Genomic DNA, 16,403 nt, shown 5'->3' on the forward strand with positions numbered 1-16,403 from the left:
ACGTGACTAAAATTTAACAGTTAAAATGGATGCCGTTTGAGGTGGGGAGCAAAATGGTAAAAAGTTAGCATGACCAATGAGGAAAATGGCCATTTTTAAACTATTGAGGCAGAACCGTTAAATGACCAAACCACAGGAAGCAAAAACGAACTTAACTCTATTAAAAATATAGATAATCAAACTATTAAAGCGGCCAAATCATATATGTTAAAAAATGGTCATTTGTTATGTTTAACAATTTTACAGGATATGATTAGCAAGTAGATATGGGTTGTCCTAATATATACTTACCAACCCTTCGATACGGGATTATACTTAGATTCTCGCGAGAGGAAGAGCGATATTCGAGGATGATGGAACCACCCGAGGCGATATCTATGATCTACACTTATTGTTTAATAATGTTGATGATATTCAAAGAATTAACACATGTAACTCACAAAACTTTTATACTTGACATCATAGACAGAAGCAGAAACAAGACCAATCCCTCTGTTGCCATCAATATTTTGTAAAGATTTTCAACAGTGATTGCTTTTTAGTTTACAACTACTTTTGCTGATGTTCTTGAGTTCACGAAAAACTATAAAACAACTCGTATTATATCACAAAACAACAATTCTCACACAAGGTGTAACCATATTCCAATTGATTATCGCTGAAGATTATGCTCACAGCCGAATGTATACCCATACGCGACTGTTAATACCTGTGCACAAAACTCCTGACGCCTGATTATTTACACCAGCCGATGTTCATCATTCAGCCTCTATAGCCATAATTACAACCTGTAACAAGATTTCCTAACCTTGATTAACACAAAATGGCGATAAAGATATTACTGTTTGTTTGAGACCCATATTTAAACAGACTGATGCATTTTAAACACTTAAAAAAACAATAATGTGTAAATAAAGTTTAATTTCTAACTAAATATCATACCATGGGAGCTTAAATGTGTCTTTCCACCGTCCATGTTTAGAGCAATTTTTGACAATTTTGTCTAGTCGTATGATGATCTCGTGAAAGTGTGGTCTTATAGCCAAATCTGGATACCAACACTCCTCGAGTAATCTACAAAATAAGATTAAAAAAAGGAACTAGAAAGTTACCATTAGTTTTATAAATAGGTCGATTTGAGGTGCGTTTAAACCATAACGGGCCAAAAAACAAGTTAAAAGGAAACGGGTCAAAAGTGCCAAACGGCTAGGAAGTCTCCCAAAGCATTTTTAACGAATATAACCTCGTAAATCATTTTTTTTTTAAATTAGATTATTACTCAAAACGATATGCTCTTTGTTAATAATGTTTTGGTTCAGACCGATCCAAACAGTATTGGGCTGGACAAAAAGATACCCATTTGACCTGGACCCGTTACCACCCATTTTGACCCAAACCCGTTACGGGATCCCCAACCCGCCCATTGGCCACCTCTATTTTATATGAAAGCAACTCGATAAGAAACGAATACAAAATTTGCAAGCAATGATTAGAATACATGATTCCACATAATGTGTAGAAAACAAAATGACTTACTCTTTTAAGTCTGGAGGATAATATTTACATTTTATCTTGAATGGCGGTCTCTTGTTAGCTACACACAGAAGCTTAATAGCCTCTTCCGGAACCTTTGGATGAAATGGTTGGACACCCTCTATCATCTAATCTCACAGTAAACAAATTCAAGATCAAACGTTGAGATAAATGTTAAATTTTTAACTTCCAAGGAACTAAAAGAACTGATTAAATGACACAATGAACATATATACAAATATAATATACGATAAAAACGATTAGGGGTTTATGCATTCTCGACACACTTAGGGTCAGTTTGACCCGTTTGACTCGCTTGCATCTTAGCTAAAAATATTGCTTTTGCAAATTTAACCTGTTAGACAAACTGATAACCAAATCAACTTGTTTACCCATAAAGCGGTTAAAATGGCCACTTCTATTTTGTATATTATATAAAATCAAAGATATGCATACATGGGTCAAGTTATTCTACAAAGGCTCCTAATTGTAAGAAGTGTAAGAAGGATTTATAGAGTGACAAGTGTCCAATAACCTAAAATTAAACCCACTACATCACCACCCAAAACCTAAACACCCATCCCCATCCCACCCCACCACCACCCAAAAAAACTAAACACCCACACCCACCCCACCACTACCCAAAAACCTAAACCCCCACCCCCACCCCCTCGGCAAAAAAAAAAAATTTTGCCGAGGGGGTGGGGGTTTAGGTTTTTGGGTGGTGGTGGATGTTTAAGGTTTTTTTTTTTTTTTTTTTTTTTTTTTTTTTTTTTTTGTGTGTAGTGGGTTTTTTTAGGAGCCTTTGTACCCTTCTTACAATTAGGATCATTTGTATTTGATCCTAATCCATGCATACATATATATATATATCTATTTGTCTGAGTCTAGAAAAAGATACACCGATATTAGAAAAATGTATGTGTATTCTCAATATACTTTGGGACAGTTTTGACCCGTTTGCATCTTAGCTAAAAAGATTGCTTTTTCACATTGGACCCGTTTGACAAAGTGATAACCAAATCAACACTTTTACTCATAAAGCGCCAAAGCGGTATATTATTCAAAATCAAAGATACACGTACATTTTTCTAATTATTTGAGCCTAGAAAAGTTACCTCATAAAGAATAAGGCCAAATGAGTACGCATCCACACGTCTATCGAATAGTTCATCATTATAAATCTCTGGTGCAACATATAGATCTATATCAAAAGGAAAGATTCAGTTACCGATTTAAATAATATTCAAAAAATTATCTTTCACATTGCATATATCTTTACAAACTTTCATGTGTCTCCAGAACTTACTTGTTGGATCGATGGTATCGGGCCGCGCTAATCTTGCTTTATTTGGTGAAACTTTCGACAATCTGATTAACCCGAAACCTGCAACCTTCAACTGGCCACCGATATCCAGAAAAATATTTCTGGCACCTTCCAATATTTCAGTTATTTAAAAAAAATCTCAAAATACAAACTCATACAAATCGTGTTACAAAATAGTCAACTTCTGTTAGTTGCCTTACTTTGGCTTTAAATCACAGTGAATAATCGGGTCCGGTTTACATTCATGAAGATAATTCATTCCCCTGCAATACACAAAATCGACGAGTCGCGTAACGGGTCAAAACTGGTAAATTTTAGGGCGGTTTAAAATGGGTTGGGTCGGTTGAATTCCCCGCATCGACACCTTTTTGGGATCCTTCTTAATTTCTTAAATAATAGCTTATTAGATATGATTATAGATAGTGATCCAAGTTCTTGAATAAAGAACAATTGAGTATAATACTCTATGCAACTTTTAAACTGTTGTGGCTTGTTGATATTTATTTAAAAGTTTACCCCATTGACCAATTATTAATCAAATATAACCCGAGTTGACCCCTTTTTCACATAAATGGGTTAAATTAGGTGCAGAAATTCTTGACACGACCCAAACCCGACACGAAAAAAAACAGGTTTGGGTCGACAACACGACCCATTAAAAAACGGACCGGGTTCGGGTTGACCCGTATCAAAACGGGTCAGGTTTGGGTTGACCCGTATAAAAAGCAGGTTGACCCATTAACCCGTTTAAGTATTTAGAAAAAAAAAACTTTTGTATTCTTGTTTTTGTTTTTTCCTTTCCCATTTACATGGTTAGTTATAATATTGTTAGTTTTGACACACCATATTTTTACTTGTCACACTCATACTCACCATTAAACACGTTATAGATAACCAGCTTACAACCCAACAACCCGCTTACAGTTCATCAACATGTATGAGTTATTTATAAAAACGGGTCAGTGTTCGGGTTGACTCGTATTTATGTGTGTGCTGGTTAGGTTGAAATCTATGACACGAATAACAATATGGGTCGGGTTCAGGTTGCACATTTCAACCCGTCAACCCACTAACACACCAACCCGACACGATCGATGTTCTACTTGCCTGGCGATATCAAGCGCAAATTTAAGAGCTTTGGATAGCGACAAGCGTCCGTTGTTTTGAAGATAGGTTCTAAGGTCACCCTGAAATTTCAACATAAATTCAAGATTTTTATGTTATTTTTGAATCAATACTATTTATTTCAATTTTTAAGCCGTTTTGGATTTTTGTTGGTTTTGTTTTCTTTGACTTACTCCGGGGTGATGCTCGGAAACAATCATCATGGGTACTCTTTGGGTGACGGCTCCAACAAACTGAACCACGTTAGGATGCCGAACCTTCTCCAACAAGGTCAACTCGTGTTTGAAAGCATTTCTGCATTTTTTATAAATAAATAAGAGTTCAATGCCGGTTAGAGTGTAATGCGAAGCCATTATACAGTGGTTAGACAGGTAATTAGGGCTGCAAACAAACCGAACGAACACGAACAAGACCTTGTTTGTGTTTGTTTGTTAAGGAAATATATGTGTTCATGAACACTTACCGAACGAGATTTTCTTTTCCTATGCGTTCGTTAAGGAAATGAAGGTGTTCGTTTGTTAATTTTTGGTAACGAACACAAACTAATGTTCATTAACAGAATATATATTACATAGAATCTATGTAATATATATTCTGTTAAAATATTTATTAAGTATCTATGTCATAGATACTTAATAAATATTTTATTTGTTGGAATTTTGAAGTATTTAAATAAAATATAATAATTAAAAACACTAATGAACTATCAAACACAAACGGACATAAACGAACATGTTACCAAACGTTCACGAACATAAATGAATGAACGCGGCCTCTGTTGATGTTCGTTCATTTAACTAAACAAACGAACTTTCCGCCGAATGTTCATTGAGCGTTTGTAGTCCTAGGCAGGTTAGAAAATGGATCTAATGGGTTCAGGTCAAAACGGGTGACCTTTAGTTACAGGTTAAAACAGTTCGAGTTGACCCAACAACACTTTTTTGTCATTTTTTTTATTTTTAAGTGAAAAATGTGTTAAATATGACCACAAAGGCTAAATTACTACAATTATAATCTAATTAATTTAAGAGGTTGTATGAACTAAAAATAGAAATTGGGTGACTTTTGACCTGCGGACCCTTTTAACCCATTTGACCCGTTAGTGGATCTAAATTGCCACCTTTTGAATTCAATATTCAGAAGTCGAACACAATGACAGAAAATAAAAATGACCACTCAGTAAATCAAGCTCGCGTAGCATTAGTCTTTTCTCATATCTTAGATCATATCGTAAGTCAAATAGTAACGGGTCAATCGGGTTATGTTATATCTCTAACGATCAAATAAAATGAATAGCTTAAAGGTATCAAAAGGCGCGCTAAAAGTGTACTTCTAGTGCATAAAAGCTTCTAAAGCATTTTAATAGAAAATTTAGATTATTACTCAAAAACACAACGTTTGTAATCGTATATTATACCCTGATTGCTTATAAAAAAATCAATCTTTGGGGGAAAATGTTCCGGGTCAACCCAACCCATCCTGTTTCTAAAACTACTCGTTTTGGCGCATTACTTAATCCAGATGTGAATGTCTTATGATTGAATCTTTTTAATTGTAACTTTTACACTCATGCATATAATCAATATTTCATCCAGTTAAAAAAAACACCTTAATATATGAAAAAAAAAAAAAAAAAATTGGCCACATACACGCTTTCAGGGTCGGAAGAGCAGTCTTTGTCTAGTATCTTCACTGAAACCTTTGTGCCATTCCATTTACCGACTTGATACGCTCCCTATCAAAGTGTCCAAAAGTTGATATAACCATAGAGACAAAGTGAGAGAATTATATGAAGCATAAACCGTAAAAAGCAGCATAACTTAAAACCTACAACCAACATCGACGACAATTTTGTAATCATTTATAAATAATTGGAGCTTTTAAAATGATACACGTGCCAACCGTTTCAATATGCACCCCTTTTGACCCGTTACGCAACCCGTTCATCTTACCATTTCTCTTATTATCCAAAACTAGAAACAAATTTGTATTAAAAGGAAAACAGGCTTACCTTTGAGATGCCATCGCCTTTTCGAATCTGAAGGTCATGAGGATTGAGCTCATACTCAGGAACTTCTCGAGGATGAGCAACAGACATAGGTGTCTTTCTCGTTTTCTAAAACAAAATTAAAAAAATATATTCATTATAGTATTAATCCAAATTAGAAAGTATTAACATGTTAAGAACGCGGTAACTGTAAAATACCGGAACTTTGGCGCCACGAGCCTTCAGTATATCGTATGTTTCTATGTGTCCATAGTATTTGGCATCAGCAGCTGCCTGTCGTAATGAAATTTGACAATAACAAAATAATTAAACAGTCAGGAAATCCATAAAGAGTTTCATTTCTATATTAAAGATCAAATAATATTACAATGAGTCGATTGTGATTTGCCAAAAAAAATCCTGCCTTAATGAATATTACAATGAACCAAATTATTCGTTTATGTTCTTTTGTGTTCGTTTAGACTTAACGAACGGACACGAACAGATTATTTTCCTTATCAAACAAACACGAACACGGATGTTCGTTCGGTTATATGTTCGTGAACCGTCCGTTTGTCCGATAAAATATAAATGAACAAACCTGAACAAGGTCTCGTTCGGTTTAGTTCCGGCCCTAATTGAAAGAAACATAACATATTTTTTGGAGATCATTTGACATGATTTTGTTTAAATTTAAGCTTTAAGAATCAAATTTCATATTTTAACAAAGAGTTAATTACTGTTTTCGTCCCTGTGGTTTGTCAAAAATCACTATTTCAGTCCATTAGTTTAAAAATTGCGATTTCAGTCCCTGTGGTTTCACTTTCGTAACCATTTCAGTACCTTTGGTTTCACTTTCGTAACCATTTCAGTCCCTTTGGTTTCACTTTAGTTAAAATTTAAGCTACTAAGCATCAAATTTCATATTTTAACAAAAAATATTTTCTTAAATTTCAAAACTTTAGCATCAAATTTTGTTACATAGTTATACAAACAGGAACTCTTAACTAAACCAAACTCATCAATCCATCCAATTCAATCACTTGATGAAACTAAATTCTTTTAAAATTAAAACCAACAAAACCCAACCAACCAAAGTTCTTGCCACAAATTTCAAAATTTAACATAAGGATCAAATTACATAATTTAACAAATTTCTTGCCACAAATTTCAAAATTTAACATAATTCAGTTCGGTTTCAGCCCTAAATGAAAAAAAAAAAAAAAAACGAACATATTTTTTGAAAGAACTTGACATAATTTGATTAAAATTTAAGGTAACAAGAATCAAATTTCATAATTTAACAAAGATATTGCCTCGTATTTTAAAAGTTAACTTGATTTTGTTAAACTTTAAGCCACTAAGCATCAAATTTCACAATTTAATCATACAAATTTGTAACCTAAATGGTCTAAACCATTAAGTGTTGAACCAGTAAGAGGTCTAAACCATTAACAGCCAGTATAATGCTTAACCCTTTAGAGACAAATGTCTGACCAATTCAGATTAGAGGTCTTAACCATTCAGACTCGGTATAATACTCAACCATTCAGAGGCAAATGTCTGAACCATTCAGACATCTGCTCATGAAACAAACAGTCTGAACCATTAAGTGCTAAACCAGTAAGAGGTCTGAACCATTAAAAGCCTCATTAAGAGGTAAACAAACAGCCCCTAAACTCATCAATTTGTCTGGTAAAATCTAAACGAACGAACATGAACAAGGTTTCATCCAAAGAAACAAAACATAATTTTAAAAGGTGGTTAAAACTTAAACTAACAAAGAATCCAATTGCATAATTCAGCAAACTTTAACATAATCCATTTAAAATTAACCTAAAAAGCATCAAGTTCCAAAACATAACCAAACCATATCCTTTCAAAACCGACGCACATACCGTACTCCCCCATCGATCACGGGCATCGATATTCGCCTTACACCTCAACAAAAGCAAGACAACATCCACATGCCCTTCACAAGCAGCCACATGCAAAGCAGTCCTCCCATCAAGATCAATACTATTCACATCTACCCCATCATCCAACAACTCTTTAACCCCTTGAACATCACCTTTACACGCCACAAACAGCAACTGCATAGTCGAATCTAAATTCCCAGGAACCGCAGCAAGTTCATCATCATCTTTATTAACAGGTGCCCGTTGAATCGGGTCCAAAGATGACTGCCGCCCGAACCCGAACCGCCCGTTGTTGTTGTTGTTGGATCGTGGATCTAACGAGTTCTGTCGCCTGAAACTTAACTTTGAAGTTAGTTGCTTCACTGAATTTGTTGATAATTGGCGGGAAATCCCTCGTTTTAGTTGTGTTGCTCTGTCCATGATGGGTTTTGGTGCTGTGGGTTGATTAAATTATGTGAATTTGGAACATGATTTGGTGGAATTCAAGTGGGGAATTAGGGTTTGGGAAAAAGGGATGAATGATTGATGGAATTTTGATAGAAATATCTTTGAAGGTGTGGAAAATGATATGGGGTTGGGGTTGAAACAAAGTTTGTTAAATGTTATGATTTGGTTGTTTGTCAATGGGATTATTATCCGGGAAATCCGGTGGAGACTGGAGGAGAGTGTTTGTGTTTTACCCCCGGGACTGTTGACCAAATCAAACCCAATATATATAAAAACAGGTATAACTTGTAGGTTTATAATTCTCTCATTCGAAACCGGTTAAACCCGAAACAAACCGGACAGGTTAACATACTGGCAACACTTGAATCGGTGTGAAATTCAACTTAGCTTTGACTTTTTGTTGATCAATCCGAATCGGTTTAGGGTTTGAACACTCTACTTTCAATTGTTAAGTGGGTGTTTTGTTTTGACGATTCTGGTTAAGTGGGTGTGTAGATCTGACTATTCCAGTTAAACGGGTATTTAGTTTTGACGAGTCCATTTAAAAGGACGTTTAGTAGTTTCAGACCGTTACAATTATGCAGGTTCCAGCCGATTTATAATCCTCTCCTTTAGTACTGGTTAAACCCGAACCAAACTGGATAAAAGCTGGCCAAAACTGCTCAAAACCGGTAAGTATACCAAAAAACCCGAACCGGTGTGAAGCTCAACCAGGCTTTGACCTTTTGTTGACCAGTTCGAACCAGTGTGAAACTCAACCTGGCTTTGACTTTTTGTTAACCAATCCAAACCGGTTTAGGATTTGAACCCGCTTTCGACACCTCTACTTTCAACTGTTAACTGGGTGTTTAGTTTTCACGGTTATAGTTTCTAGTTAAGTGGGTGTGTAGATTTGAACATTCTACTTAAACATGCATTTAGTTTTGACGAATCCAGTTAAACGGGTCCTTTAGTATTGATGATTTCATAAAAACGAATGTTTAACTCTTAATATTCCCTTTTTAAACGTCGTATAACACCAATTCAAAGTGGTGTGTATAGCCGTTTGCAAATATTGATGTGATATGCGTATTATTATTTTTTTTCTTTATTTGAAAATGTGGAAAAATCCAATTATTAGGTGAGGCTTATTTTTCTGTGAGTCAAATCTGGTTGCATTTATGTACCATTTTAAATTATTTTATTTACTTTGTTAAAAAAAATGGACTAACAAAGGAATATATGTATTAGGATGTTATTTTTCTTTATTTGAAAATGTGGAAAAATCCAATTATTAGGTGAGGCTTATTTTTCTGTGAGTCAAATCTGGTTGCATTTATGTACCATTTTAAATTATTTTATTTACTTTGTTAAAAAATAGACTAACAAAGGAATATATGTATTAGGATGAAAAGTTTGGACTTATTTAGTAATTTATTAATTGAAAAAGAATATTAGACTTAGTACATATTTGAACCATTTATATAACAATTTATTAATTGAAAAAGAATATTAGACTTAGTCAATAGTGTGTGTATACACACGTCCTAATATGTCTTTTATCTTTTTATTGGGTTAAATATATCTTTGTCATCTTTTTCATTTAGAACTCACATACAACATTATGTTATAGAGTCAATTGTATCCAAATATTCACCCAACTAGAGTTTGGCAGTATGTTTCATGTTAATGCATCCATGCTTTTTGTGTCACAAGTTAGTTTGATTCAAATCGAACTTTGATCACTTGTAGTGTTCATATTGTTGGGATTTTTGTAAACATGGATAATCAGAGAGGTGCGTAATTATTCTCAGATCAAATTATTTCGGCGGTTCTACCGAATAATTTAATCGGATACAGTTCTGAATTCGAGAACAAACTTTAGTATGTGTGTATTGCAAATTCATGAATGAACCAGTGAGTGTGACCAAGAACCCTAATTTCGAATTTGGGGATGACAGGCTGGTAACTGCGTGTTGGCAGTTATTATTATTTTGTTTTTTTATAAAATTAAAGTGCCTCCAAAAATGGCCTTATTTTCCATTACGAAATTGTCATAATTTTGGAAAAGTCATATTTTAAGCCATTTTTAATAAAGCAATGTAACGAAAATTAAATTAAAATGTCCCTAAAAATGACCTTATTTTTCATTATTGAAGGGGTAAGGTCCCAAAACCTCATAATAAGAACTTGGGACCATACCGCAACCTTGTCTTTCAGCCCCTTTTTGACCTTGCGCAGCCGCGCAATGGTCCTACAAAGAAGGCTTAAAGGACAGACAACAGACAACACTTGCACGCCAAAAGGAAATCATAAATCCTTGCGCTTTCCCCATAAACAAAGGATGGAAATCCTAAGTTAAATACTTCCGCCTAATGATATCCAGACTTGGATATTATTTACCCAACTGGTGCCACACGGTAAAAGAGTCACGCAAGATTATGGCAATAACCTTCTAGAAAGACCCAATCGTGCACCACTAAACGGTTACAACCGTCTGGACACGTGTCATCACCTCAGGCACCCCTGAAGTCACGATGATGGCATGAAGTTGGAGGAAAACCTCCACTTGATCACTTTCCACGTGGCAACCCCCCAGCCATAGATCTAAACAGCGATCCGTGTGCACTCACGTCGGATCGAGAAGCTTAACGGAAGGAAATGTAACCGCTTACGGAGTTAGCATCTTCCGTTAACATTTCACCAACGGGTTTTCCCGCCCAAAACTCTCAGCTATAAATATGAGAACAATTCAGGTATGAAATTCAAGTTACACACACTTCGTCAATACCCCTTCTTCTTCATAGACACATACTTATTCTCACGCCGGAGTCGGGTCAAGAAGAGAACCCCTTTTCTCACCTTGACGAGGCTAACGGTGCTTTGTTTTGCAGAGCTAATCAGAGAAGAAGACCAGTTGCAATCGAATCAAACGAGAGAGAACAACCCTTTTTATGCAGATCCAAACCCCCTAGATAATTTGATTCCGGTCAGTTATCTAGTGTTTCTTCATTGGCGCCCACCGATTTCTCTGTCTCATCCAATTTCCTCTCGTTTTGATTTACCCTGTTGAATCCATTCACATATGGAAGAAACGTCGTCTCATCGGCAAACCGGCCCTCAGCCGAATGTTGGAAACAACTTTCAGGTTGAAGGAATTCCAGAGGATGCCTCGGATGACAACGAGGTTCAATCCAATCGAGTGAACGAACTTGTCACTCCGGGAGTGCTACCTGAAAATCCTGTGCACTCAATTCTACCCCCAGGAGAAACCCCAATCTCCTGGTACGTCAGGTCTCAAGGGGCACTAAATGCAGTATACACACAGCTGTGTGCACAAACTGCTCCCTTAACTCAATCACGGAGACCAGGATCTCGTGCTAATGCTTCCCAACGAGAGGATCCATCTTACGAAAATACAGAAGTCTACTCCAGATCTACATCAAAATATGAGTACACCCAGTCAGGAAGTCATCAGAGAGAGTATCGAGATGAATCACACCCTCACCGAAGACAATCAGTTCACACTAGGTTGGGTTCTCAACGAAACACCCACACCGATGCATCTGATCCAACCTACCATGTGAGTGAAAATACCAGTGTGTTTAGTCGTTTACAGCCCAATTACAACAAGTGCAGCCCTCATGCGGTTTACAACCCAGAGGCTGAGCACAACTACGATTTGATTTACCGCCCTGCGGAAGTAGCAGAAAATTCAAAATTCATCATGGAAATAGCTCTAGCCCCGCTAGAAAAAGCAAAACTGCCGTCTAATGTGGGAAAGTTCAACGGGCTGACAGACCCGGACAACCATTTAAGAGTGTTTACAAGCGCAGGGTTGGTTGGGGGCTGGACCCTACCATTATGGTGCCACCTATTCGTACAGACCCTAACTGGTGCTGCAAAAATTTGGTTTGATAACTTGCCAATCAGGAGAATCACATCGTGGAAAGATCTGCGCGAAAAGTTTTTGACTCATTTTAGCCAACAACGGCGATCTATTCGTGATACATCTGATGTGATGAACATTTGGCGTCATGATGACGAAAATCTGGAAGACTTTATCACCAGATATAACAAAGAGGTACTTGAGATTGGCGATGTTCATTAGCAACTAATTCGCGCTCAATTCAAGTACGCGGTTCGGTGCGATGATATGATTAAGGTCCTATCTGGGACAAAAGGCCTCCCAAAGAGCTGGGAGAAGGTGATGGCAGCGACTAAGGTTTACGCTCAAACAGAAAAGAATCTTACCACAAACAGGCCGCCGGCACCACGTAATCGACCCGCAGATTTAAGCTCAACTGGCGGGAGGAAGTTCAAAAAAACATGGCGTGATTCTGGCTCAGGCAACCATTCATCTGAAGATGCTCGAGCAACAAATAAACTCACCGCGCAGAGGGAAACCAAACAGGAGAATAGGGAGAGACAATGGACTCCCTTAACTAAGACCCCGGCAGAAGTTTTGAGCACCGAAGATTATCAGTTCAAACCTCCAATCCCCATGAAAAACAAGCGTGGACAAGACCCGGCCCAGTATTGTGAGTACCACAAAGACAGTGGTCATACCACTAACAATTGCATTTCCTTGCGTACAGAAATAGAAAAAGCCCTCAAAAGTGGCGAACTCACACATTTGCTTCAAAATGTGCGCAAGGAAATAAAGCAGATAACTCGGGGAGAGGAGGGTCCGAGCAAGAGGGCAAAAACTTAAGAGGCAACTCGATGACTTCCCCGCGGAAAAACACGGTTTATCAGGATAAAACGGGAAAAGTAGAGGGTAAGTTAAGTTTCGTCTATTTACATTAGCAAACTTTGTAATGGCCTCTGTGCCCTATCCCTAAATAAACAAGCAAAGTTTCTATTATTCTTGTGTTTTTCTTACAAAGTGCATGCAATTTCTTTTGGTAAGCGCAAAAACATTATGGTAAACATAAAACCAAGTCTCATGAACAGTCAATGATCATATCACACAAGACTATACGTTCATACATGAGCTTTATACCAACTTCATTCGCCTTACCTAATCAAAGTAATTGTATCCATGCAAAATATTGTAAAACTATCAAACAGAAACATCGTACTATTCTCGGCTCACAAATACGCCTCAAAACTATCAAACACGGCAGTGTTTTAGTTACTTGCGCAGCAGCGCATCAACAAAAGGGATCCATATCCCAAATATTACACAATTGTTCAAAACAATTACAAAGAGAAATTCTACGATAAATCTTCACCGTCATCTGGAAAGATTTCTTTTAATTGTGCCACGTGATCGTCAGATTGCAGCGCAACGTTTATAAGATCCATAATGGGAAGTTGCAAATTATCAAATTCTGTTTTTAGAGCTGAAAGCATGGCGCTTGTATCCACACCATAAGTATCATATTTGGTAGTATCCCAATCAACCTTCAGAGCGCTAGTCACATGGTGAGAACATTCCGCGTAGCCTTGGGAATACCCATCCTTTCGCACGGCAACCACCAAGCGTGCTACAGTCTTATCCAGCTCTTCAGAGTTTAACACTGATTCAGCAACCTACAAGAGCAGGAGATAAACACAAAAAAAAACAAGAAGGCGCGAAACATTCCTACAAAAAAAGGAAATAACTTACACAGGCAATTCCACGATCTTTCAGCCACGCCATATCATTCTTCAAAGGTTCAAGCTCACTTTCCGCTTTGGCCCGCGCCGTTTCAGAATTTTCCAATTTCTCCTCAATCTCAGTCAAACAGCCGGAAGTTTTGGCCTTTTCAGCGTGCGCAAGCTCCAAATCCTTTTTAAGTTGTTCCTGGTCAGACAGCAAAATAGTGAGTTCTTCCAATTCTTTATCTCTAAGAGCAAGAGTGGCGCAAACTTGTACCTCTCGTTGCTCACTGCGCTCCCTATAAGAACGCGCCTCTTCAAGCGCAGCTTCCACATCAACCTTCTCTTTCTTTAACTTTTCAACCTCCGCATCTTGTTTCTTCAGTTTCTCAATCTCAGCCTTGAGATTATTAATAACATTGCGGAGATTCACCTTCTCAGCATTATCCTTTTCACAAATTTTCTTCCAATTTTTACGTTCTTCGGAAAGGAGGGCAGCTTCAGCTTCCGCTTTCCTCTTCCAACCTGCAACAGACCACTCCTCGGTCTTCCGATCAGCTTCAAACTTGGCTTGATCAGCCTCCAACTTAGCTTTCAACTGAGCTAAGCGGTTTTCATCGTCAGCAACCTTCTTCTTTGATACCCTGAAAACCTCCCACTCCTTATGCATACTATGTCATTCACGCACTATGCGATGAGTGGTAGAAACATGAGAAGCAGTCTCCTCAAGGTAAGCATGATAAGTTTGATCATGAAGACGGTTTTCTTGAAACTTGATCTCTCCAAGCAGAAATATCCCCTGGAACCAGTCCCGACACACGCGCCAATCCGAGAAAGTATCACCTTTCTTCAAATTCCAAATAGGGGCATGAAGTTCAGAAGCATTTTTCCCCGAATAAGTTCTGTAATAGTAGTCTCCTAGAGTTTCCTCTGGGCGGATAGGAGAATCCTTGCCAGTTCCAGAAAAAGAGCCTTGCTCCTCAACAGTAACCTTCTCAACGCGCTCAGGCATAACATCAGAAGGCTTAGGGGAAAAAGTTGAAGCAGGAATTTCCTCAGCAGTTTTCTCTTCCTCATAAGCAACAGTTTCGGGAGTGCGCGGATCACCAGCGCCATCCACAACCTTTGAACTAACAACCTTTTCAACTTCTGCAGTAACATCAACAGGCTCGTTAGCCTCAATAGTTTTCTCCACACCACCCTCAGGAACCTCAGCAGTTTTTAACTGATCAACAATGAAAGCACGCGGGGGAGAGGGTGGGAGTTCTTCGTTAACCACAGGCGGCGGATCGGTGAGAACAGGAGAAACAGGAACTTCTATAAAAATAAAATTCGTAAATATCTAATGCGCGAAAGAGAAAAAGGCAAAAGAAAACACTTACTAAGAGCAGATTCCGAAATGAAAGCATCCAGATTGCCTTTCCTGGTAATTTTCTTTCTCTGGACCTTCTTTGAGGGCTGACCTTCAACTTCAGCATCAGTCTGTTTCCTTTTACCCATTTTCCTTAGCACCAAGTGCTCAGGACTGGATTCTAAGTCAATAGGATCATCTGGGTTGGATGGAGGGATATCAGCAGTATCCCTCAGCTCAGGTTTCGGCCTCCTAACAGTAACTGCAGGCGCAAGACCCTCCAAAGAGTCAGAAACCACCACATAATCACACCAGGAGTCAGAGGAACGGCGCATACCTTTCTTCTCTCCTCCAACATTTTTAACTTTGGAGGGTTGAGTTTTTTTAGCATCGCTCTTTTTAGGCGCAACATTACTGATCGTCGCGCGCTTCTTCTTCTCAGGGCCTATGACCAAGTTTGACAATTCACCTACAAAAGCACAAAGAACAATTTACTCAAATGCGCGACAGAAAAAAGATAACAAATAACATTCGCAAACTTACCAGCACCAGCAGCAGGTTGTGCGGACAGATCTGCATCCTGCGGAAGAACAAAGTTCTTCACAGTCCGAAGGTACCAAAGTTCTTCATCAGGCTTTTTCTTAATGGTACCCATTTTTCCGCCTTCTCTCTTAAAAGCAACAACATACAGCGAAACGACAGCAAAAGAAGAAGAAGAGCAGAGTCAAAAAAGGGGGGAAGCCCCATTTTTACCTTTATCATGCTCCGTATACACTGGTTTGTCTTCCCGGTCCATCCTCCAATTCAAACTCATACTAGCACCGACAAGGGCTTTTTCCGGTAAGGCGATGTTGGGAACATCCTTTAGATCTTGATAACAGTTCTCGTCAACAGAAGTCTGAATGGTCTCAATAGGAACATCTTCCTTTCCCCTTAAAACCATCCTCACTGGAATCACTCCGGCCTTGATAAAGAAAAATTTTTGCTTCCAATCATGGAAGGATTTTGGAGGATGCTGCAAAATCTTCTTTGCAGACGCTCTCTGAACAAACGAGTAAAACCCTTGGGTACAATGCATTTGGTGAAAAACCCTAAATCGAGGAACTGTCGGTTCAATGTGCATAGTCTGACACACAAACTCGAAGTGAC

The 16,403-nt window shown here is 37.9% G+C and overlaps 1 protein-coding gene across 2 annotated transcripts; it reads right to left on the minus strand.

Annotated features, from left to right (window-relative positions):
* Window positions 1-422: 422 nt before the first annotated feature.
* Window positions 423-8,609, minus strand: LOC110890741 (integrin-linked protein kinase 1). Of its 2 annotated transcripts, XM_022138367.2 has the most exons (12): window positions 7,871-8,609; window positions 6,192-6,266; window positions 5,997-6,101; window positions 5,635-5,720; window positions 4,159-4,279; window positions 3,968-4,047; window positions 3,061-3,123; window positions 2,843-2,961; window positions 2,652-2,737; window positions 1,537-1,661; window positions 943-1,074; window positions 423-788 (listed from the first exon to the last, which is right to left on the minus strand). In XM_022138367.2, exons 1-12 carry the CDS (start codon window positions 8,309-8,311, stop codon window positions 782-784), a joined length of 1,440 nt encoding a protein of 479 aa, XP_021994059.1. In that variant the 5' UTR covers window positions 8,312-8,609; the 3' UTR covers window positions 423-781. The 2 variants fall into 2 exon arrangements, with proteins under 2 accessions (XP_021994059.1, XP_035835078.1); XM_035979185.1 differs by lacking the exon at window positions 3,061-3,123.
* Window positions 8,610-16,403: the final 7,794 nt, after the last annotated feature.

This window comes from Helianthus annuus, chromosome 11 (assembly GCF_002127325.2).
Source record: "Helianthus annuus cultivar XRQ/B chromosome 11, HanXRQr2.0-SUNRISE, whole genome shotgun sequence".
NCBI classification, from domain to species: Eukaryota; Viridiplantae; Streptophyta; class Magnoliopsida; order Asterales; family Asteraceae; genus Helianthus; species Helianthus annuus.

Excerpts from the sequence above, each read along its gene's own strand:
- LOC110890741 (XM_022138367.2), bottom strand. The coding sequence starts at position 8,311 with ATGGACAGAGCAACACAACTAAAACGAGGGATTTCCCGCCAATTATCA. Across the intron at positions 5,721-5,996 it reads AAGGCGATGGCATCTCAAAG|GGAGCGTATCAAGTCGGTAA; the intron begins GTAAGCCTGTTT and ends ACACTTTGATAG. Across the intron at positions 1,662-2,651 it reads TTGGCCTTATTCTTTATGAG|ATGATAGAGGGTGTCCAACC; the intron begins GTAACTTTTCTA and ends CTGTGAGATTAG.